General features: G+C 41.4%; 1 protein-coding gene across 1 annotated transcript in view; it reads left to right on the forward strand.

Moving 5' to 3' along the window:
• The window catches only part of Exoc4 (exocyst complex component 4), a 719,572-nt gene that overhangs the window by 636,806 nt on the left and 57,173 nt on the right, over positions 1-25,593 (forward strand). The window contains exon 15 of the mRNA XM_005365800.2: positions 17,944-18,085. Coding sequence (XP_005365857.1) covers positions 17,944-18,085 — 142 coding nt within the window. The remainder of the gene's footprint in view (positions 1-17,943; positions 18,086-25,593) is intronic.

A 25,593-nucleotide genomic window follows, 5' to 3' on the forward strand; every position in this document is an offset into this window, starting at 1 on the left:
CACTTACATGCCTAGTTCCTGTAGAGGCCAAAGGATGGCATCAAAAATGGTTGTGAGCCACCATGTGGATGCTGGGAATTGTGAAGAGCAATCACTTAGCCACTGAGCTGTCTCTCCAGCCACTTGAGAATAGTTTTTAATTATATAAACCAGCTGATAAACAACTGCATCCTCATAAAGGATTTAAACTCAGATTGATAATATTTTAGTTGTTTGTTTTGTTAGGGTTTTTTTTGGGGGGGGAGAGGGATTGGTTTTTTTCAAGATAGGGTTTCTCTGTAGCTTTGGAGTCTATCCTGGAACTAGCTCTTGTAGACCAGGCTGGCCTCAAACTCACAGACATCTCCTTGCCTCTGCCTCCCAAGTACTGGCAATAAAGGTGTGTGATACCACTGCCCCACCTAATATTTTAGTTTTTAAAAAAGTTGGTTGTGGAGACATATACATGAACTGTGAATTATTCTATGGATGACATGAGAATAAAAACATGAACAATCTTCATGTGTTACTAATGTAAAAAGACAGAAATGTGGTCATACATTATTAACTTTCAGAAGGCATTAGTCCATGTGTGTATGGCTAGCACATTTGACACATGAGAGATTAAAGGGAAATATACAGCTGTAATATTTGCTACATGCTAGAGAGGTAGTCACTGAAGAAAAATAGTAGCAGGATTAATGCCTGAGGGTTCTGCTTTGTGTATACAGGTCAATTCTCTCTGCATCCCTGACTGCCAAGATGCAGCAGAGAAGCCGCTGCCAGTACATAGCTAGTCACAGTGATGTCACGTGTCTTTCTATCTTCCATAAACCAGCTATTTGCATATTGTCCTGATGATAGGCAGGGATCTGAGGAGCAAGTTTCTAGGCTTCTGGCTGGCTGTTCCCTGAAGTCAGTTATTCTCAGGCTTTAGCATGAAAAGGAAAGCTGACCAAATGGTCCAATATATACATTACGTTAGAGGGAGGGTATCTTCCATCTACCGTATCTTTGTTAGGTAAATAATAATATTAGTAACAGGAATACCATGACTAAACGTCATGCATCCAACTCTGTTCTAGTCTTTTATGAATTTTCTTATTTAATCATCAGACTCTTGTGAGGATGATAATCCTTTTCATATTGGTGAAGAACCTGTTTTGGCATTATACGTATACCTGAAATTCTCAAGAATAAAAAAAATTACCTCATAATCTGTTATGGAGAAGGCGATCCAAATAATATATGAGACAGTGAGAATTTGGACTTGGGTCTTTCTGAGGGCATCTCATTCAATGTGTTTGATACTTTCTTGTTCTAGGAACCATGTTATTTGCTGAGGACACCAAGATAAAAATGAGATTGTTCCTACTGCCAATCAAGAAAGTCATGATTAATTCCTATTTCCTTCCCAGTTTATGAGTGATATGACTGCCTGGAAAGCGGGAACCGTAACGCATTCAGTAGAAGAGGATCCAGGATGGGTTATCAGGCTGTTGACTTTATTTTGTCCCCATTTGTAGGGCTTGCCATCTGGCCTGTGTATTGGGAACCATACTTAGTGTTGTTTCCTGTTTCACCATTTGCAAATAAGCCTAATGTTTTCATTTGCAGAGTGAATTAATCATGCCCTAAGGCTCTTTGGAAGATTTGCAGGCAATAAGCTTTAAGAATCCTGTCTGACCCTTTGATGTACAGTGCTGTCCTGTCTGTACATGTTCTAGTGCAATGGTGGAATAAAGCTTGTAGATGGACCCCATAGCTGACACTGCTTGGGTGACCGAGACCCTGAGACTAGTTAACCCAGGGACCTAGTGTAAAACCAAGTACTACCGTCCTTAAAAATAAATACATTTTTAAGTAGCATTAAAATGACTTCTAATGACATTCTGAAATACTCATAAATCATAAATCCTCCTACAATAGAGGCGAACAATACAAAGATCCAAGCCAGATATTATTCAGGGAATGAGAGACCATGGAACACCACTCTGAATGGAAGAATGTCTCAATCAAATTTCTCTCCTCAGGACTCAGTTAACTCTGTGGAGGAAGAGGCAGAAAGAATGTAAGAGCCAGAGGGATAGAAGACACTAAGAAAACAAGGCCTCCTAAACACAGTAGACCTGACATACATATGAACTCACAGAGACTGAGCATGCACAGGGCCTGCAGGGGTCTGTACCACATGGTGTCATAGGGTCCTAGAGCCCAAAGAAGCAGACACATGCCCACAACTGTAACCCAGAAGTTTTCTCCAATTAGTAACCACTTGCAAATGAAAATTCAGTTTTCTCCAAGGGAGTCTCACTGGGGAAACAAGCACTTTCAAGGCTACTTGCCCAGCAGGAGGTGGCCAACAGAGAAAATGCAACAGCACCATTGGAGGTTCCTTGTCTCATAACATTGTGTCAGGGCTTTTGGTTTTGTTTTCTTTTTCATTTTTATTTTATTCTATTTATATATTTTTTCTCCCGCTCATAGGTTTTTGCATATATATTATGCTTTCAGTTCAGTGTTTTTATGGGATTCCTGAGTGTGTAAACTCTCTGAATCTGTCTGTTTCATGGGCCTTTTCTTAGACTTTTTTCCTTTTGTTTGTTTGTTTTGTCTTAGTCTGATGTATTAGTTTTTATTTTATCTTATACTTTATTTTATTATTTCTAGAAGCCTGTTTTCTAATGAGAAAAAGAAAGGGGTTAGATCTGGATGGGAGGAGAGGTGGAACAGAGGAAAACCTAATTAGGATACATTATGTGAGAATGAAACTGTATTCAAGAAGAGGGGAAAAGCATAATAATTCCAATATAGAGGAAAGTCCATGTAATAATAATATAGGAAAAATCACAATGTAATATGTTGGTGGTTACTCCCCCTAGTATGTCAGCCATGATTTGGTCGATCAGATATCCCTAGCAGTAGACTGATATATGGTTGCTGGTTTCACATAAAATAATGTTCCAAGTCCTGCCTCCTACATATGGCTTTCTTGTTAATGGCAAAAAGCAGTATCTTTCATTTCAACCTTAGGCTTTATCCATATGTTTGAAGGACACTTGTCTGGTTGAGTTTTGTCAAGTTGACACAGGCCTAAACATATCAGAGAAGAGGAGATATTAACTGAGAAAATGGCTCCAATCATCTTGCCTTCTGAGCAAGTTGTGAAGCATTTTCTTACATAATGAATAGTATATGCAGGCCCAACCTGTTGCGGATGGTGCCAACCCTGGTAGATGACTGTGTGATGTTGTAATAGGAGCAGCGGGTTGCATTCCTGCCGCCCCAGCTCCTGGTCGCCTGGCTAGCTTATGCCCCAAAATAACAACACACAAACTGTATTCTTTTAAACACTGCTTGGCCCATTAACTCTAGCCCTTACAGGCTAATTCTCATATCCCGATCAACCCATCTCTAATAATCTGTGTAGCATCAGTCTTACTGGGAAAGATTCAGCATGTCTGACCTGGCAGCTTGCTTCACGGCGTCTGCCCGGGAGAGGGGAGCATGGCCTCTGGTCCAGAGAGCAGAGCTGTTGAGTCTGAGCTCACTTCCTCTTCCTCCCAGCATTCTGTTCTGTTTACTCCACCCACCTATGTTCTAACCAATAAAATGGGCCAAGGCAGTGTCTTTATTAGCCTTCCTCCATCAGTGATATATATATATATATATATATATATATATATATATATATATATATATATATGAAAGCAGCCTGAGCAAGCCAGGAGGAGTTAGCCAATAAGCAGCACTTCTCTATGACTGCTGCTTCAGTTCCTGCTCCAGGTTCCTGCCCTGACTCCCTCAGTGTAGGCTGAGACCACCAGGAATCCTGTTTGAACAAAGACAAATGTTTTCTCTCTGCCAATCAATGTTTTTTGCCTCAAAAATTACCTTAAAACGGAAACCTGTCCCTTTTTCACCTAACACTGGGGATGCTCTGTGATTTGGGGTTTTATGCAGTCATGGACTTAACATAGCTCCATAATTGTGCAATCCGCAGGACCAGAGCTGTTCTGTAGCTGCCCCTCCCTGGTTGCTCTTTAATATCTGCAGAAGCTAAATTGGCCACACCACAAGCTTTTTTAGTAGATAATGAGGTTTTCTTGGTTTCTTTTTTCTTTTTTTTTTTTTCAGCCAAGCCTCCAGGAAGATTATTTAGAATAAAAGAGGGGAAAAAATCAATCTCAATGTTCTGCCCAGGGCTGAAATAGGTGAGGTCTGTACTGTCAATCACATGCTATAAACATCATGTATCCACACTGGTCTGCACTGTATGTAGATAGGACCCTGCAGCTAACTGCTCCGAGGACCTAGAACTTGCTCAGACTTGTAACCATCAAGCAGTGTTTTATGAGTACTGAATACAGCAGCCTCTCTGCAGAACCCTGCTGTGCGCATTGTGCATTTCAGACTCAGAGTTGGCCTCTTATCCCATGGTCGCCTAGGGCAACTACAATCCATTTTTAAGTTGGCTCTTATTTTTGTTTCACTCTTCAGAAGGCCTCACATGAGTCCCCTTTGTAATTTTTCACTCAGATGCTCACATTCCCAGAACTTCAGTTTTCTTCCCTGAAACAGAATTATAAGCTAGACTAATGACTGTTAGGAAGACAAGAGATTAAAACAATTGTAAAGATACAGTTTTTTTTTTTTTGAAATGGATGTAAAATTCTTTGGTTTGTTCTTAACTTGAAGGTTAAATTCAGCAAGTATTATTGGGAATCTGCTGGTTGTAAACAAGAGCTGTATATTGTGAATCATGCTGAGAAGAAAGGATTAATATTTTATTGACACATATCTAAGCATTTCCTAGGGATTTTACAGGTGGATAAAGTAAAAAATGAAATAGGCCAAGTATCCAATAGAGAGACAGAGGAATATACTCAGAAAGACTAAGGATCAAAACCACAGCCACCTTACCTCTCAACTTCCCAGCCAAAAAGAGTGAGCTTCATTTTCCTCCCACCTTATCACTTCCCTTCTCTGCCTAGACATATCACTTCCTGTCTGTCTGTACAGGCCTCCAGACCTCTATGGTTAGCTAGTGGCTAGCTCTGCCCTCTAACCTTTAGGCAAGCTTTAGTTGTACAAACAAGATTTCACCACATTTCCCCTTTTTTGTCTAAAAACTTGAAAAGATTGTCACTAGCATAAGAAAAACTACATAGGGCTGAAGAGATGGCTCAGAGGTTAAGAGCACTGTCTGCTCTTCCAGAGGTCCTGAGTTCAATTCCCAGCAACCACATGGTGGCTCACAACTATCTGAAAAGAGATCTGGTGCCCTCCTCTGGTGTGTGGGTATGAGGCATAAAGTTGTATACATAATAAATAAATCTTTAAAAAAGAAAAAAAAGAAAAACTACATACAACAAGTACAATAATTATATATGATGATGAATACTTCAACAATGTCTAGCTATGTCTCTCAACCTTATACTCTTTATATTGCTTTAGTGAATTTCTTTTCTGAATCTCATAACAAGGAAAACTATAACTATAAAGTCTTCAACTCCATCAGACCCAAGAAGGAAATAATATTACCTGAGTAAGCAGGAAATGCAAGCAAGCAACTTCCAAAAACTGTGAGAAATGACAGAAATAGCTGACTGCATAGACAGTCGCCCAAGGTTCCTCTGCAACGTTGGGGCATCCATCTTCGGCTTACAGGACTATCGTATCTGACAGACCTTAATGTGGTAATATCTTGTTTGTACAAATAAAGCTTGCCGCCTGGCGGTGGTGGCTCACGCCTTTAATCCCGGCACTCGGGAGGCAGAGGCAGGCGGATCTCTGTGAGTTCGAGACCAGCCTGGTCTACAATAGCTAGTTCCAGGACAGGCTCCAAAGCCACAGAGAAACCCTGTCTCAAAAAACAAAAACAAAAAAAAACAAAACAAATATAGCTTGCCTAAAAATCAGAGAACAGAGATAGCCACTAGCTAAACATAGAGGTCTAGAGGCCTGTACAAACAGAGAGGGAAGGTGGCTTTGGTTTTCTACTTTCATCTCTCTGATCTCTCAGCATTTTCCCCAATATCTGACTCTGGGCTTTTATTATTAAGACCTATTAAAACTCATGCTACAATAATATCTCAAATAAATGTTACAGACATCTGAAATAATAAGCTTCTACAGTAAATAGAACAGAAATATGTTCGTCACCAGACAGACTTAATATATAAAATAATATATGGCTTCTCAGAAAAAAAAAACATTCCATGAAACATTTAGAAGTTACCATATCCCTGGTCTATGATCAATAGTAGTAAGAGATGTAAAGTTCAGTCATTTGAACAGCAAATAGTACTGTAGGAAAGGAAAAACTCTGCCTCGTATACCCACATAAAGTGTTGCCTTCAGAGTCAGGGAGTACCTGTCTGTAGCATAAAGACGTCATCAACTAAGTGACTGCATTAAAGGAAAGCAGAGAAGAGTGGTGTACCTTTCCCCAGGCTCCCACATCCTTACTCCTTTTTTCTTTCCTGGAAACTTTAAACTTCTACTTTTCTCCACTGTAATTTTTATATCAGGCTTTTTTATACCACCAGCCTCTAAATCATGACACAGAGACTTATTATTAATTATGAAAGCTTAGCCTATAGCTTAGGCTTGTCCCACTAGCTCTTATAACTTAAATGAACCCATTTCTATTCATCTATGCGCTGCCACATGTCTCATGGCTTTTACCTCTGTTCCTGTATGTCTTGCTTTCTCCCTGTCTAGCTGGAGACCCTGCCTTTCCTCTTCCCAGCGCTCTCTCTGTCCAGAAGTCTCACCTTTACTTCCTGCCTAACTATTGGCCATTTAGCTTTTTATTAAACACCCACAATGATACGTCTTCACATAATGTAAAGGACTATCCGCAATAATTTTTATTTTTAAGAATCCCTTCAGTTTTCCCAGTTCTTCCATGAGAATGGACCAAAGAGAGCCCCCATCTACAGTGATCATTGTGTTGCTATGACCAAACACCTGAGAGAAACAGCTGTGGGGAAAAGGTCTGTTTTGACTCACAGCTTCAGAGGGTTCTCAGTCCATCAGGACAGGGTAAACATGGAGCTCAGGTGAGAAGTGTTTGACAGAGATGCCTTACATTACAGCAGACCAAGAAGAAAAGTCAGAACTGGAACCAGGGGCCAAGGCTGTGAATTTAAAGGCCCACCCACCTCTCGTGACCAGCTTCTACCAGCCAGGTCCTATGGCTGAAGGTTCCACACTCTCCCCCCCCCCATATAGCACCACCCGCTGGGAAACAAGCATTCCAAACCCAGTCTGGAATGTAATGAACTGCTAGCAGTTGGCCTGCATATTGACTGGCAGTCTCATAGGAAAGCTGTATTTCTAGAACTGGTTACAAGCTTTTCAGTGTGTGGGGGCTAATCTGAACAATGGGGATATGTTGCCATTCTTTGAAGTCAGAATGATATTGGTTAAAGAACATGCCAGCCCACACTTTGGTTTCAGAGTTAATTGACTTTGCTAGTTTAAACTGAATTGCTACTTATATTTGCAAGAAATGAGCCTTTGAAATAGGAAGTAAGATGAGAGAACTTCCCATGCATATACCTTAGCTTTGTCTTTATTTATAATCACTAGGTTGCCTGAGCTTAGTGTGGTGGTACACATCTGTTATCCTTGTTCTCAGAAGGCAACAGCAGGAAGATCAGTTCAAGGCCATCTTCAGCTGTACCAAATTCAAAGTTAAGACTACCTAAGGTCCTGCCTCAAAAAGCACCTCCCCCCCCAAAAAAAAACCAAAAGTCTAGAAAATACATAATTTGGAAGGGGAGGAAAGAACAATAAATGAACTAAATGAGCCAAGAACATACCTGTAATCCAAGCACTTGATAAACCAGGAAGATTATAGCAAAATTCAGCTTCGTCTACATGTGAACTCCAGCCACCTAGGGCCGCTGACCAAGACCTTATCTTAAAGACAAACAGACAGACAGACAGACAGACAGACAGACAGACAGACAGACAGACAGAGTAAACCATTAGTTAATTAAAGATAAATGAATAACCTAGTTGTGGAAATAAATGTTTATCATAAAAGAGTAATCCTGAAGTTACTAAGAGGGCTCAGTCAGTAAAGTGCTTATCTCATAAGCATGAAAGACAGAATTCATTTCCCAGAACCTATATAGTTCTGCCGGGGAGGGGCCAGGAGGAGCCCTAGGGCCCACTGGCCAAACAGTCTATCTATGAGTGAGTTCCAAGCCAAAGAGAGATCCCATAAGTAGACAGCATTCCTGAAGATGACACCAGGGTTGTCCTCTGATCTCCACACCTGCACATACATGTACACACGTTCGTGAAAAATGTTGCCAAGAAATTTCCATTTAGAATAGAGTAAAATGTACCTTAAGGTGAAGTTAATTGGATAAGAGATACTTGATCCAGTGAAGATCACTTGCATTTTTCAGATGTCAAGAAGCTTTGTAAATAACTAAATCACTTGACAGTTATAAAATGTCTACAGAGCCCAGAGCATTGGAGTGGAGGAAGTTAAGCTTGAATGTGTTTTCAAGTATTCCAAGGGCATGGATAAAAACTATGGGTAGTGGTGCAAAGTTGATAAAGACAACAAATAGCGCTAGCTGCATTGAAGTGTAGCCTGGAACTGGAAATAGCTGACATCTGAAAGTCCACCAGCAGTGCCAGGCTCACTAGTGGCATATTACATAGGCATCTGAGGACCGGGAAGAAGGATGGAGGGGCTGCTCTCACTGTCCCACTGCCTTAGTTTCACCTTATCATCATTCCAAAGTGTTCAGCCTGATAACACCATCAAAGGATCTCAGAGTTATTTACAAGACCTAATAACGTATTACTTTCAGAGCAAGGAAGATGTAATTGCCACAATTTTCTAAATAGGAAAACTGAAGACTGGAAATTAAGTAATTTGATCTCAGGTGAGAGCAGACATCATTACGTGGTGGCTGTCATCTCTGTACACATAAGAACAGGATTCAGAAATAATTACTCTACCAAAATTTGATTTCCTAAACTGTTCCCAATGAGAAGTCTCCTGGGATCATTCTTCAGTGTCTTTTTCTATCCTCTAAAAGATTTGCGTTTACAGGGTTAACCTTTCTTTTTCTGCCATGATATCTATCTCTCTTTTTTCAGTTTATCCCTTTCCTGACAGCTGATAGCAGCCTAAGCTAATATTGTAACAATTTTAGATATTACAGATGTACGAGGATGTCCTCCCACGAATCAATTAAAGAAGCCACAGTAAGTCACCACTGAAAGTGTGGCAGCTGCATCCTGGAAAGCAGATGCTCCTCCGGGTGTGAATGAGTCCAATTTTGACTAATTTTAAGACCTAAACAGATTTCAGTCTGGTTAATATTGGGCTGCGGAGCCACTTGAGACATCCTAATGCCCTCGACTGATTGCTTCTCCATGACAGTTACTGGGTTGGCTTTCCTTGAGAGAAACTGGGTATTTGACAAGCCAAGGATTTTATGTCGACAGAAAAAAAGGGGCCCAAATCTCTGTTGTAGCAAGGTGGACTGACTAGTTCTAAAAATAAGGAGGCTTCAAGAGGCAGTGCTGCCTATAGGGAAAGTTCATGAGCTGTAGGAATTAGCTAGAATTGAATAAAACTTGACTTCTGTAAGATTCCTAAACAGTCCCCCCATAAAAATATCTATAACAAGTGACTTCCTCATCCCCACTCTTTCCCTATAGTGGACCCAGTAAACTAAAGAGAAAGACAGAGTAGTAAATGGTCAGTTGTCCTTCCTTTTTTTGGTCTTTACAGCCAGTTATTGTGTGCATTCTTGATTGTTTTATGCTGGTCAATTAAAATCACTCCGTCAGTTTAACTAAAAGAATAATGTTAAATTATATAATGCCTTCAGTTATTCTTCTTACTTTGATTATGGAAATGCATGAGTAATTAGTGGTGTGGTTAAGAGACAAGCATAAATAAATGATCTGTGAATGGGACATGATCACTGCTCGACTAGAGTTAGATGGAGGAAATGCAGACAAGTCACGGGCCCCACCCACGGATGAATGAGAAATTTTGAAAAGATATAAAAACCATCACAGCAGCCTGGCAGTGGTGGCACAAGCCTTTAATCCCAGTACTCGGGAGGCAGAGGCAGGTGGATCTCTATGAGTTAGAGGCCAGCCTGGTCTATAAGAGCTAGTTCCGGGACAGGCTCCAAAGCTACAGAAAAACCCTGTCTCGAAAAACCAAAAAAAAAAAAAAAACCATCACAGCTATTGATTAATAGAACCTCATGATAGAATTAAGAGACTTACTTTAAAGTATGGCAGGCAAAAGGTAAGGTTTGGGGAAAGGGATGAGTTGAAGAAAAGAAAATTGTGCGCATTTAAGAAAAACTGGAGTCAGCACTCGGGAGGCAGAGGCAGGCGGATCTCTGTGAGTTCGAGGCCAGCCAGGTCTACAAGAGCTAGTTCCAGGACAGGAACCAAAAGCTACGGAAAAACCCTGTCTCGAAAATTAAAAAAAAAAAAAAAGAAAAGAAAGAAAGAAAAATAAGCAAAACTGGAGTATTTTGCCAGATAAATTATAGAGAGCTGGGGTACAGCATAGTGCTGCAACGCGTGCCTGGTGTGAAAAGCTCTAGGCTTGATCCCTAGCACTGAAAAGACAGCAGCCATGAAAAGCTGTCTAAGGAGCCAGGGCTTGATCACACAAGCACTAGAAAATGCAGTGAAATTAGCATCACTATATTTACATTTTGGGTAATTAGCTCCTACCTGCTTCATATTTTGTTGCATTTAAAAGGTCAAACATGAAACAGACCTCAGAAGATCCATGAAAAAGAGAAGTCTGAACCAAGGAAGAAGCAGTTGATGTAGAAAAGAGAAAACAAATATTGGGAAAATATTTGCTAATTAGAATAAGTAAAAACTAGTCTTTAGTGGAAAAAAAAGTCAAAGATAATACAGTTTATATTTCACTGGTAGGAAGGCAATTTAAATAAATTTTCCAAGGAACCATAACGTGTTTAGTTTTGAGATGCCTGTGGAATGTGCACAAGTAGAGAGGTTTTTATAAAGGGTTAAATGAAGTTTTTAGAGCCCTGAATTTATGAATTCATAAATAATAGGAGTGTCGAAAATGGATGAGCTCCACTCTCAGGCCCAGGAAAGCCTGGCAGTTATAGTAGGCTAAACGAAAAGGACGCAGCCTCGGAAATGCCGGAGAGACCGAAGAGTGTTCACGAGAACATGGTGTGACATCAGCCGGAGCAGATGTAATTTCAAGAAGTAAATGGCCGGTGGTGCTCTATGTAGCAGAAAGCTCAGGTGGCATTAGCATCGAAAAGCATCCTATGAATTTGGAAATTTGAATTTCATAAAGCGATATCAGAATAACTTTTACTAAAGTAGTGAAAGGAGAAATCAGATTGTGGCCCACTGAGGAGTTAATAGTAGGCAGGCCTGTAGATCAAGCAGCTGTTGGAAGTTCTCTCAGCCAGCCCGCAAGAATCTGAGATCTCCTGAGAGAAGTGGGAAGGCCTGGAAGGGCCGTGAGTGGGGAAGTCACTGAGAAGGGGTAGCTAGCTGGCTGACACATGGCTGAGAAGTAATGGGCGGCACTTTTTAATTTAAAAAAATTTTAGACAATACATTTTGATCATGTTTTCCTCCTTCTCCAACTCCTCCCAGATTGTCCCCACCTCCCTACCACACAACTTTCTGTTCTCTCTCTGAGTGCTCCAGAGTCACTCACTCTTCTGAACATTGACCAGTGGTGGTGTCCGTGATGGTGCCCATCTACAGCAAGGAGAAGCTTTGCTATTGAGGGCTGAGTGAGGCACTGGTCTGTGAGTGTAGTAATATGTCATTAGAAGTGATGTTATTTTTGTTTTATTTTGCAGAATAATAGCATTAGGTTTTCTTCTACACCCATGACCTACCTAGTCTCAGGTTCTTAGGCACTTTAGCACTGTTGGATATCCTGATATGAATTCCATCTCATGAAGTGAACCTTAGATGCAGTCACATAGTGGTTGATTACTACTATGATGTTTGTATTGCAGTTGTACCAGTGTATCTTGCAGCCAGCTGACTGTTGTAGTTGCTGGATTGTAATACTGACTACCTTCCTCCTCCAGTAGCACGCAGAGCTCCTTCCAGCACCATAAACACTGGGCTGCGGGCGTGAAGCCTCTAACTGTGCACCATTCTCAACAGAGCCTTACCATCAACTTTGGAAAGCTTTTTTGAGATTAGAATAAGAACTTCCTATTAGCAATGTTCTGCTCTTTGATTTTTCTTTTGTTTTCATGACTGTGGGTTGTAAGACTGGCCCAGGGCCAAAGGAAGCCTTAAGGCAATAGAACAGAAGAAGACTGAGGGAATCCACTTTCTGGTGGAAGGGCGTCTTGAGGCCTCAGCTCTGCCATCCATGCTGAGGGCCTTCAAAGGAGAAAGTGGAGGGATTTCTGAGCTGTAGCTGCGTGGCTGGTGTATAGCAAACAAGCAAGCATAGGAGAGAACTGAAAGAGGAAGGCTTGTGAACTGGTGGTGGTGGTGTTAGGACCTACCATTTCAGAAGCTGGACACAGACCAGACTCACCAGCCAGCTGCTATCCTTTCATTCCAGGGCTTTGAGAGGGTGTGTATTTTCCTGAGAGGGCCACTGCTGGCCAGTAGTTCCCAAATCAGGAAGAGGCAGAGCAGGAGAGAAAGGAGTGGCACCAGCATAGCCACTCCTTTTATCAGAAAAGCAGGAGTCTCTGAGGGGCGACACAGAATTCTGCTGGAGGGCTTCGCAGACTGTGACACAGGGCCACTTCCTTCTGTAATCCCAGGGCTTCAAATAGTGTACATTTCATATGCTAGAGTGAAGGTGGGACATGAAATTGCCCTGTCCATTGTCTCAGCACAAAGCACAAGGTTCATCTTCCTCCATTAGACCAGTGGACTTAATAGAGGAAGCCCCAGTAACGTCAGCATGAGGGTGAACTAGAAATCTTAAAAGAGACATGCTTGTATATAGTGGTCACATTATGGATGATCAGATATCAACCTTCCCCCAGGCTAGAAACAGCTGCTCAGGGTGCATGTCTTAAAGAGGTGATCAACTGCTAACATTTTTTTTTCTTAAATTTTTTTTATTTTATTTTTTTTAATTTATTTATTAAGGATTTCTGCCTCCTCCCCGCCGCCGCCTCCCATTTCCCTCCCCCTCCCCCGATCAAGTCCCTCTCCCTCATCAGCTTGAAGAGCAATCAGGGTTCCCTGACCTGTGGGAAGTCCAAGGACCGCCCACCTCCATCCAGGTTTAGTAAGTTGAGCATCCAAACTGCCTAGGCTCCCCAACTGCTAACATTTTAAAAGTTCAGTACCCATGGGGCTGTGGCAGAATGAAGAGCAGCCTCCAAGACAGATAGATAATCACGTAGTCTCTAGAAGGGTGTGTGCAGAGGTGTGTGTGGTGTGGTGAGTGGGTGGCTAAGGATGATGTGTGCAGATGTGGGGGTGTGGTGTAGTGTTTTGTGGTATGTGGGGGGGAGGGGTTGTCCAGTAATCTCATTTCTTAACTATAAACAAAATCTATCAACACTGTCACTTGACATTTAAGAGCCAGTTAATTGTTCTTTGCTGCCTTTGGCATGCTCAGCATTTCTTTGCTCGGTATATTTCTTCTTATTTTAGAAAGCTTCGTAAACTTGAAGGAGCTCTCAGGAATTGACAAGCCAGCATTTCAGGGAAGCTGTAGACATAAGTTACTTTAATATCACGCCACAGCTTTGCTGTACCATACAGTCAGACACAACGCAGTTTCTGTTATTCCACACTGCTCCTGCCATGCCCATTGCAAGCTTTACTTGGCAGCTGAACCTGCCGTTTGTGCATTTTATTTTGGGTTTTAGTTTTGTTGTATTTATTTTTGTTTCTGACACTTTGGGGAGTGGTCAGTTTTCACATGGTGAAGTTAGTTGTTTGTATGATAAAAAAGGGAAATTTCTAGCTTTTTAATGGATTTTACCCAAAATATTTTTGATAGTACTTGGTCAGTTATAGTGTTTGGGAGCTTGAGATCATGAGTACCATGTCAGAGTGATCTCTGCCTCTTCTCATTGATGTGTATAGATAACTCTATAGACCAGAGTTTGTATCACATACAAAATGCATTCAGAGCCTTAAAAGCCCTAAAGTGCTTTGAAATATTCTAATAATGTCACTTGAAGTTGCTTTCATCTGGCCTGCCACATGAAACGCTGTGATGGCAGTGATGCTGCATTGCCACAAAACACCATGAATAGCAGTAACATTTGAGGGTCATGCAGTATTTTACAGCCACTCTCTGGCAGATGGAGTTTGTGAACAGCTAGGACAGTTCAGGGATTATTGGAATTTTAAATCTCCGTGACTATATTCTCCTCCTGACAGGCCAGTTCCTGTGAATAACATTCACTTGTTTATGCTCATGTGATGCTGTTTTAATTTCTTAGGGTGCGGATCCAAAGGAAACTTTAGCCTTAAAAGTTACATGCCTGGATCACATGTCTGGCCCTCACCTGGGCTTGATAGTACAGGAAAAGACATAATCATAATAGACTTGACTTGGGCAGGTGGTGACTACTATCCTATAAAATGAGTTATTGATGTCTCTGGGTCCTACGGTGTGCTCCAAGCCCACAGATGTCTTCTGCAAAGATCCACATCCTCCAACAGGGAAAAGGCTTCTCTGCCAAAGAAGCAAAACTGTACAGACGACTAGAAACTGAACTTTGACATGGATGGGATTGTTTCTGGATGTAATTATTAAGATTTCACTTGAACAAATAAAAGATTAAGGAAGAATAACAACTGTTTATGTTTCTGACTTATATGAATACTGAGAAAACTTCATGTGCTAATATTGTATTTTTCCTATGTCAATCCATTTATCAGTATGTGACAAAGTTGTCCCTATTTTACACAAAAGACTAAGGCAGAAATATTTAAAGAGATTGGCTCTTGCTATATGGTAGCGAGAAGACAATGTACAGCAGTTGAGAATCCAAAGAGCTAAAAAGTCTTGGCTAATGTGGCCCAAATTCTGTTGATGATCTCCAAGAAACTGGAGAAGCTCAAGTAAACAACACTCCCCCTACCGCAGCTCAGTATTTTCCTAAGGAATCTATTTAAGTGTTTTAATATTTTATTTAATATTAATATATACATGTAATTTTGGATCAAATCTACTGTCCAACTTTTCCCTTGTCCTCAACTTTTCCCTCCCAACTTTATGTACACTCTCCTTTCTTTTTAAGTTTTTTAATACCCTTCGTCCACTTAGTACTACCTGACATGCTCGGTGTAGGACCATGTACAGGAGGATGAGTAGCTGCTCAAAACCCTCACACTACCCACAGAAAGCTGGCTTTCCCTCCCCAACACACATCAGATGCCAACAGCTCTTCAGAGAGAGGTGGAATTTCATGAGCACCTGCCCCATCCATTCTAGAATTGTCTGACTTGAGCCTGTACGAGCCTTGTGAATACACAGTTCTGGCCACTGTGAGTTTATGTGTGCAGCTGTGCTACATGTCCAGCAAACACTGTTTCTCTGCAGATGTCTACTCTCTCAGAGTCCTACAGTCCTTCCGTGCCTTCTTCCTCAGTGAGCCTCAAACCTGTATAGAAAAGGATATGATTTAGATAGCCCATTTAGACACTGCTTGGGCAATCATTGGTTCCCTCTTTCTGGAGTTAGTGGTGTCTCAGCACTGACGCAGGCCTCAAGTCCAGGGATCCTTTTTCCAGAAGACCCAAGTTCTCTGGCAGAGGGAAGGATTTTCAGACAGAGAAGCAATACTGAGATTTAGACCTGAGCACTCCGTAGACTCTGCGTGTTGGCCAGTTGTGGGTCTTTGTATTAATTGCCACTACTGCAAAAGGAAGCTTGTATAATAAGGGTTAAGCAGGAAATCGGTCTATGGATATAAAGATAAAAACTTAGGGATGCATAGTACTATGTTAATTTAGCACAATAATAGTAGTAGGTTATCTTCTTATACCTTTGACTTAATCAGTCAAAGATTTTTGGTCCAGTTGATGGTACTAGGAATGAGGTCCATCTTGTGGGATGAGCTAAGTCCAAGCAGAAAGTAGTTGGTTATGCCCATGATAATCCTGCCACTATTGCATTGTTCCATATATCTTGCCAGCCCAGCTATAAGGTTCACTGGGTGAGACCGTTGATGACTTTTCTCATTTCATAGCATGCATAGAACCTTCTAGCACTATGAACTCTAGCCAGTAGGGATGAAACTACCAGGTCATTATCAGCTTGATTTTTCCATGTCCTATAACTCAGGTATACAGTGTCTTCAGCAGTATGGTCTTCTCAAGTAACCAATAGCAATAACAGTAGCCTGTAATGTTTGGGAACATGTATGGGATGTTATTGACTAACAAATCAAAAAGAGGTAACCAATACCTGGCACTAGCTTTTTCATTTAAACTTCGTGTGTGTGTGTGTGTGTGTGTGTGTGTGTGTGTGTGTGTGTGTGTGTGTGTGTTTCTGTATTAGTAGATTTCTATATGGTGTTTTCCACGGACTTCAGTGCTATTCTTCCCCTTACTCCCTTTTCCACCCTCATCTCCCACCTCAGCCCTCCTGCTGTTGTTCCTCCTCCCACCTTCCTACCACTCACCTTCTGTCCCCTCCCCTTGAAATCCCCTTGACTTTTTGTTCCCCAGCTTCTGTGGGTTCTCCAGGTTAAATATGTATACCTAAGATTCAAAGCTCACACCTGCATCTGAGTGGAAACGTGGCCGTTGTCTTTCTTGATCTAGGTTTCCTCACTCAGAGGGATTATTTCCAACTCCATCCATTTACCTGGGAATTTCAAATTTTCATTTTCTTTATGGCTGAATGTCCCATTGTGTAATTAAGCACATTATCATTATCAATACAATAGACATCAGTTTGATTCTGTTCCCTGGATTTTGCAAATATAGCAGCAATGAATATGGATGCCCAAGTATCTCTGTAGTTAAGATAGGACGTCCTTTGGAAAGTTAGCGAAATTAGCTGTACCAGTATCCTAAAAAATCCTTCTAAGGCCTGTCATTGCTCATAAGTTACATGTGAATTAAAGAGACACACAGCCCATCACCACCTCCCTCTATCTCATCACCCAGATGGCACAAGTGTCACAGCCTCCACTCCTTGTAGACATATTAGTCTGTAATATTGATTCTGCAACCTTCATTTCAGGAGTGATCTAGAACAGAGAGAATACTTGGTCAGTAGACTTTGAGAATTATGAAACAAGTTAGTCCATTCATTTGAAGAGTAATTCATTCTTTAGAATAGGGGAAATTTAGCCTGGAAAAGGAAAGATTTCATAGAAGCCGAAAGAAATGTCTTCCATACTTAGTTCTGTCATGTTTGCCAATGACTGCAGAGCTAAGCAGAAATTCTTGGAAGTTAATGAAGACAGACCCAGGATTTTGATGCAGAATCAGCTGGCTCAGAGGTACCGATACTCTCTTCACAGGCACTGCCATGAGTGTGCAGCTAGAAGCTGAACAGCAACTTGAACAATGTACAGGAGACGCAGCCACAGGCCGCACAACTCTAGAGCTGCTTCTGTGTCAGTAAACTGACTGAGGCAGGCGACTGTTTAAGGAAGAACACAGCAGGACAGGCGTGCTGCCGCAGTAGATAGAGGTGCTTGCTGTGCAGACCTGACAACCTCAGTTTGATCCCTAAAACCCATGATGAAAGAAGAGAATGAACTCTCCGGAGTTTGCCTCTGACCACGACACACACTGTGACAACACAGACACATGCATCCATACTCACACACAGCAGGAATAATAAGTAAAATAAATTTCAAAGTAAAACCAGAGTCTAATGTATCTTAGACTTATAATGCTGCCAAAGTAATAAAAACAGCAAGATGAATAAATAATATACATTCTGGTGTTTAATAAAATGATCCCTTTTTTCCTCTCCTCTTCTAGTGCTGTCTCCTGCTCAAGAGAGCCATGTGAACATGGACCTTCCACCAGTATCTGAGCAGATCATGCAGACACTGAGTGAACTTGCCAAGTCCTTCCAAGATATGGCTGACCGCTGCCTGCTCGTCTTACATCTGGAAGTGAGGTATGACCCAAATAAGCACAGGACATTATGGTGTCAGAGCCCCCCATGACATGTCAGGTGCTGTCTCTGGATGCATGTCAGACCACCACAGTCTTCAGTTTTTGCTGTTGATTCTGTGTCCTATGGTGAGCATGATGTTTAGCAGTATCCAGTGTCCTTGCAGGATGTGAGCATATGCTGGACCGTGAGTGTGGAGACTCAAGGGTGGTGTGGCCTATGTGGATTTGCATGTGCACACCAACCATGTAGGTGATCTGAAGGTCAGCTAGCTGGCTATTTTTGCAAGGCTTCAGTTTCCTCTTATAGTGAAAATAACAGTTTCTTCCATAGATGTTATGGAGAAATCTTGAGTCATTTGTGCCTTATCTGTCACATACTAAAGTCAAAATGTGTGGACTTATTGTTGCTATTTTTGCACATCAGAAAGGAAGCCTCCCATCAACAAACTTAAAACCCAGCTGAGGAGAGTGAGGAAAAGAATGGTCCAAGAGAAGGGTTCCAGGGGTGCCATGTTCCTTCGCCTGCAGCAGGAAGACACTGGCCATGTAGATGTGTGTAATAAAGTGAGAGACGAGAGGAAGAGGCAGAGCATCTTCGGCTGTCCTGTCGTTGTGGAGCAGCTGAATGGGTCTCTAAACATTGCGATATAGCAACAAGCAAAATATCCCGGGTCCCCATACCTTCCAGTCACAGATAAGACAAAAAAGATACTTTCAGACAATCATAGCTGAAATGATAAAATAATATGATGCGAGGCAGCAAGGTGGTTCAGAGGGTAAGCCACCTGCCACTGAAGACCTGAGCGCTGTCCTCAGTTCATATGGTCAGAGACCTGACTCTCAAAAGCTATCCTCCGACCTCCACACTCATTAGCTCATGGGTGTGCTCACACAAACAAATTAATAAATACATATTTTAACTAATAACATCCTGACATTATTATTTAGATAACATAACTGCAAACGCAAGCCATGTAGGTCATATAAAGTTTCTCTAGAGAATGAGTGTCCTTAATCCAGAAACTCAAATCTGGAACTGTTCTTCAGATTTAAGAGCATTTCAGAGGCTCGGCCAAATAAGTGTAAGCACATGTTCTGAAATTTAAAAACTTTTGATCCCAAATATTTTGGATAAGAGATACTCAAACAGTAGTTGCATTTGAAAATATAGAGAGAAGCAGATAAAATGAATTATATATATATATATTTTTAAAGGGAGAGGGAGGGAGAGAGAGAGAGAGGCAGAGACCTGCTTGAGTCTTCAGAAGAAGAGTAGGGAATGGGAGGAGCTTATCTCTCTCTCTCTCTTTTTCTCTTTTTCTTTTTTTTGGGGGGGGGGGGTTGGTTTTTCAAGACAGGGTTTCTCTGCAGCTTTGGAGCCTGTCCTGGAACTAGCTCATGTAGACCAGGCTGGCCTCAAACTCACAGAGATCCGCCTGCCTCTGTCTTCTGAGTGCTGGGATTAAAGGTGTACGCCACCCCCACCCAGCATGAATTATATTTTTAATGCTGTGGGGGGGGTATTATTGTGTCAACACAGAAACAGTGAGCTACTTTTCATTCTCTGTGGTAAGCCTTGGCATAATCATAGCTTATCCTTAGAGTACATCATGGTGAAGACACTTTGTGGGCTCAGTAGCTACATGTGGCAAACATGCAATGGAAAATGCAGTATATGGGTTAACCAGGAAGGGAGTTGCTTAGGCAGAGGACTGTGGCAGAGTGACCAAAGCCATCCAAATAAAAACCTAGAGGAAGGAAATTCAGGCAGGGAGCAGCACTCAGAAAGGTCCTGAGATGCAGTTAGTCCAGGCGAGTTGGAGGCACGGAGAAGAACCTGTTACTTTTGTAAGCAGCTGAATGAGGCAGGTGTGAAGGGGGGGCAGAGTAGGTAAAGACGGGCTAGGGCCTGACCGTGGCAGTTGTACGCCTGATACACTGGGGGTCTTCAGGTCCAAGGGGTCTTGTCCATTCATGTTCGAAGTGCTTTAGGGAGCTTCGGCAAGGCTTTGTATAGAGGACAGATGTTAGCTGATATTTGTAAAAGACTGCTCTGGCTACTGTATAGACATGCGTCTGCACAGAAAACAGGGTGACCAGTTGAGACCAATTAGGAGCGTCAAAGTGACAAGGTGGAAATATGAAAGATGTAGGACTTGAACCATATGCTGGAGTGGAACCCTAGAACTTACTGACAGATTAGGTTGGGTTCAGCATTTGGTGGCACTGAGAAAAAGACTCACAGAAACCCACCAGTTGAGAGTCTTAGAATTTGTGGCTGCAAAGTCTCTGAATACCAGTAGGCAAATACTGAAGAGGGCAAGACAGGAGCATTATGAGTTTGAGAGCATCCTGTACTGTACCTTTGTCTGTGGCCGCACCGCCCTAGATGTGCCGAAAGTCATTTTAACTGAAACAGGACAGTCTGAAGGAACAGAAAGTTCCGGGTGTGGGTTAGAGGTTTCGAAAGCAAGTACTCAGGTGTTCACTGTGAGGAGCTTTTCTGAGATCTAGGTAGCAACGCCAACTAGATCCCTGCATAGATACTTCTGAAAGCCCAGGATCAGGAAGCCTGGCATGGCGTGTAGTGCAGTTTCTTCTGTGTGTTTTTAACAATATTAAAGTTGGATAAATGTTTTCTTTTCATTTGAATTTTCTATGACGTCCATGTTTTAAAACTATAACATGAGTTTGGTTCATAGTTAAGACTTTGGAATGTGTTTAGATTCCAGTTAAAAGTTGGATGGCTTCGAGGCATGTTAATGGCACTTCCTTTTTATGTCCCTTGCTTTTGGCATTCTTGTGTTTCCCCCAATGAGCTGCTTCTCTGCTGCTTGTTAGCACCCTGGGAGCAGAACAAAAGAAGGAGCCTGCAGGTTTGGAAGCTGTCGTGCTCAGCATTATTCCTGAGTTTATTTTTTGCATTAACTTGTCCAGAAATAAAGCATCTCACTGTGTGTTTTCTGATTTGTTTTACGATAATTTTTAGATTTGTTTTCTATTTATTTTCAAGCTGATAATGAAATAAAGCAGACATTTTCTATGAATAGATAAATGCAGTAGACACCGAAGGAAAGAAGAAAAAACACGCAGTAATATTCTGAGGCTGCTGTTACCCCAGGTTGCAAAGCAAAACAAGAGAACAGCAAATTAATTACTCTCACAACTCCTAGAATTTATGCTATTGATTGTGCAGTCTCAGGACATGTTCTACATTCGGAATCACCTACTTGTGTGCTGTTAATTCCAGGCAGGATGTTTTCAGCACGTTTCAGTAAGATCTTTGAAATCCTTAACCCCTGTCCTGTCTTTTTTTTTTTTATTGTTTGTACTTCTTAACAATACTATTCTTACAATGCCAGACATGTTTTGTCAACTTTATAAGAAATCACACAGTTGTAATATTCATTTCCATACTTCCTTTAATATTAATTTTAAAACAGGAAAGGGTAATTTCAGCCTGAGTTTTAGTGCTCTAGATACAGAATTATTTTTCCTTTACTTTGAGACCACTAAGTTCATTTTTTTATTTCTTCCTATAACCTGGTTCCCACATTCAGTTTGTTTTCTATGAATGTGTCTCCATTATGTCTTTCTTAATGTGTGGTTCACAAAACAGACTTCTCTGTTTATGACTTAGATGGTGAATACTGGCACTCTGTTCTGGCCTGTCACATTGCCAGTAGAGGTGAGGGAACAGTGTTGAGGTTAGAAGAGGAACAAAATGGATGCCATGCCAATCATCACGTTGGTAGGGTATTGGTGTTATACCAGAACAAGCCATCAGATGCTATGGGACCCATAGTGCAAGGTTGTGGAAGAAACCACTCATTCTTCTGGTGTGTCTTGTTCGTTGTTATAAATGGTCCCAGAAATTGAGCCAGTCATGATGCCTGTATGATTTCTTCTTAAGAATGAGCTGACTTTAAACCAAACCCAGATTTAAAAAAATAAGCTCAGCTCTCCTAAACAAAATGTGTTCTTGAAAGTCAATGAGTTGGTTTATAAATAGCATTTTCACATGATAGTCCACTTGCAAGTCAACCACATATGTCTGCAAGTACTGGGGTGTATTAGTCACTTCTCTGTTGGTGCAATAAAAGGTCATGGCCAAAAGCAACTTAAGGAAGAGTTCATTTTAGCTTACAGTTCCAGTCATGCATGGCAGCAGGAGCAGACAACAGAGAGTTCATATTTCATCTACACATAGGAAACAGAAAGAGAAAAGCTGTGCATGGAGGCTATAAACCCTCGAGGCCCACCTTCAGTAATAAACTTTCTCCAGCCAGGCTCCATCCCCTAAAGATTCCATAAACTCCCCAAATAGCACCACCAACTGGTGATCAAATATTCAAATCCACAAGCCTGTGAGGGACATTCCTCACCAAACCACTACAGAGAAACTGTGGCCAACCTTATCCTCATTCTGATAATTCACTAATACTTATTTTATCCCTAGCCTATCGTGAAAGAGAATCACAACTGAGGCCCTGTCAGGAGCTGGCATGATGTAAAGTGATACTCTCTCTGGCATTTTATAACCACGGAAACTTTGCAATAGGAACCAAAGAAAAATGAAAGCCATGTAAAATATATGAATGGGTTGGCCCAGCAAAGCTCCAGAAGAACTTCACATGCCAGACTCTGTCTTACTTTCAGAATATCTTTATAACCATAGCCCATATTTTTCTTTAACACTGTTAAAAAGGTTCTCAAATCTGGCAGGTTCTGTGCTGAAGAACCCATCCAGATAGCATTTGACATTTACCCATGTCCTTATAGTCACATTTAACCACCATGCACTGTCTTTCCATAGTTTGAGGCAGAAGGCAGATGACACACACCCCACCACCCCCCCCACCAAGAAATGAAAAACATGGTGAGATCATTAAAAGTTGTTGAGGTTTTTTTTTTCATCTTTGAACTTTAGAAAAAGAAAATTAAGTTGCCATTTGAGTCCACAATGCCAAAAATGTCACCTTTATCAGCTGATTTCCCTTAGCATCAGGAGGGCTCTAAGTGGGTTCAACAGCAACTGCCTGTCACTGTTGGGATCCTGAGTGTGCACTGTGTGAAAACCACCCATCCTGCTGTGCAATCAGCAGTGTTTGCAGAAACTGTAATGCCAAAGTCAGACGAAGGTCAGCAGTGCCACACCAGAACCCAGAGGAAAATAAAACCTTAGTGGATCTGATCCTCACCACTGACAGTTCTTTCCGACCATTTGGGGAAAATAGAGTAGTGCCTTGACAGTGGTTGACCCTCCTCTCCGGCTGCAGCCGTAGACCCTCACGAGCCCTGACCTCCAGTGCATTGGAGTCTTCAGAAGACCATCTCTTCTTTGATTGCTCTCCGTGTTCCACCAGCAGTCTACCCTTTCTTTGTGCCAAAGCTAGTATTTGATTTCATCATTTTACTACTTCAAGTTCTCTTGGGGCTGGAGAAAGGGCTTATTGATTATTAGTAGGTACAAAGGACCCGGGTTCAGTTCCCAGCATCCATATTAGGTAACACATCAACGTTGGACACCTGCATTCATGTGCATATACCCACACAAGGACAATCATACACATACTTAATTTTTTTTTAATTTTTAATTAATCTGTAAAATTCTCTTAAGGTTCCCTAAACTTCCTTGCATAAAATCCACATTCCTTTAATGGCCTCTGAAGCCTAGGATGACATTTTACCGCCCATGTCTCTAAGCTCTTGTCACGTCTCTCTCTCCTGTGATCTATATGGAACAAAAAGGAACTTCTCACTATTGGTCAGAGCCATTGCCCATGTCCAACTTCATGCCTTTTTAGCATGATCTTTCTACTGTGTGTGACTGTGCTACCATAACTTAAAGTTTCTTTAGTGTAGGTGGTTGTATTTCAGCTAATGCTACTTCATTTTAATTTCTGCAAGGTAGTGATTAATTTCTCTAGTCAAGAGTCCAACTCCCAAGTGGGTCATCTTTGATTGCATCAGAAAGATCACATTGGAGAGGGCCTGTGACCAGAGCCATTAGTCGAATCTTCATCAAAAGTGTTCTCTTTGCCAATTAACTCAGGAATGTCAGATTGGGCTTTTTAATGGTGGCGTTGCTTATTAGTTAGCAGCTGTGAGAATAAGCACATATCAGTAAAAGATGAGCTGCAGTCATATTATATTTAGATTTCCTTAAAAATCCTAGGGATATTTCTTGAGCCTGGGAAGATTGCTCGCTGATATGAACACTTGTATAAACATGAGAACTTGATTTTAATCCCCAGAACCCATGTAAGGTAAAAAGTCAGATGTAGCTATAAGTACCTATAACCCTAGCACTGGGGGCAGAGGGTAAAGATAGGTTGATCCTTGGATCTTGTTGACTGGTCAGTAGAGCCAAAACAGTCTCCAGTTCACTGAGAGACCTTGTCTCAAGATAATAAAGTAGAGAGCAGTAGAAGACTCCCAGTGGCTTTTTCTCGGTTGTTTTCTGTTATCAGCTTGCACAACCTAGTGTCACTGCATTGTCTTGCTTGCTAATTGATACAGAAGGACTCGGCCCACTGTTGGAAGTGCTATGACACCATAGATGGGTAGAAAGAACTACATGAAATCCAACATTGTTGCTCTTTAGAAATATGGAAATTAAAATCACTACGAGATACTATAATTCATCAGCATGACCAAACAAAAAAACAAACAACAAAAACATTCTTTTCAACTGGCGCACTGAGTGCTTATTAAGATACAAATGACTAGAATAGTCGTGTGTTGCTAGTAGGGGGCACAGCTCATTAATACGGGAGTTTGTTGCTTCCAAAGCTGGAGGTTGCCTTTAGCCTCTGACTCAGTGAAGCCTACTTCTAAGTAATTACTCAGGAGAATAAAAATTTATGTTTACATAAAGCTGGAAGCACTTTAAGGGAAAATGGATTCTTTCAGCTCACCATTTGAAGGGATAGTCTGTCATGAACAGGAAGGCATGGTAACAAGAACAGTTCCAGGTTTTAGCATAGTCTCTAGCAGATTTCTTTTTGATTTGTTTATTGACTTTTTTGTTTTGTTTTGGTTTGGTTTTGGATTTTCAAGACAGGTTTCTCTGTTTAGTTCTTGCTGTCCTGGAACTCAATTTGTAGACCAGGCTGACCTTGAACTCAGAGATCCACCTGAGTGCTGGGATTAAAGGTGTGTACCACCCATGACTTAGTCACCTGATAAATTAGCAATGATTAACATAAAACTAGTGACATAACAATTTTTACTGTGTGCTTTCTTCACATCAGACTCTTTGTTATATAGTTTTGTATGGCCCTTTGAGGCAGAAGTTATTATTGTGCCTAGTTCAGGGGAAACTGAGGCATAGAAAGACTCCGGTATATTCCTTAAAGTTACACAGTTTATAAGTGTCAAAAATAGGAAACAAAAATCAGTGGTCTCCACAAAAGCATAGCATTGAGGATGGAAATTCAACCTCTCGTTGTCATCATAACAACATCTGTTGAGGGAAACCCCTGGCTCTGCTACTGTACACACAGT

This window comes from Microtus ochrogaster, unplaced genomic scaffold (genome assembly GCF_000317375.1).
Source record: "Microtus ochrogaster isolate Prairie Vole_2 unplaced genomic scaffold, MicOch1.0 UNK4, whole genome shotgun sequence".
Taxonomy (NCBI): domain Eukaryota; kingdom Metazoa; phylum Chordata; class Mammalia; order Rodentia; family Cricetidae; genus Microtus; species Microtus ochrogaster.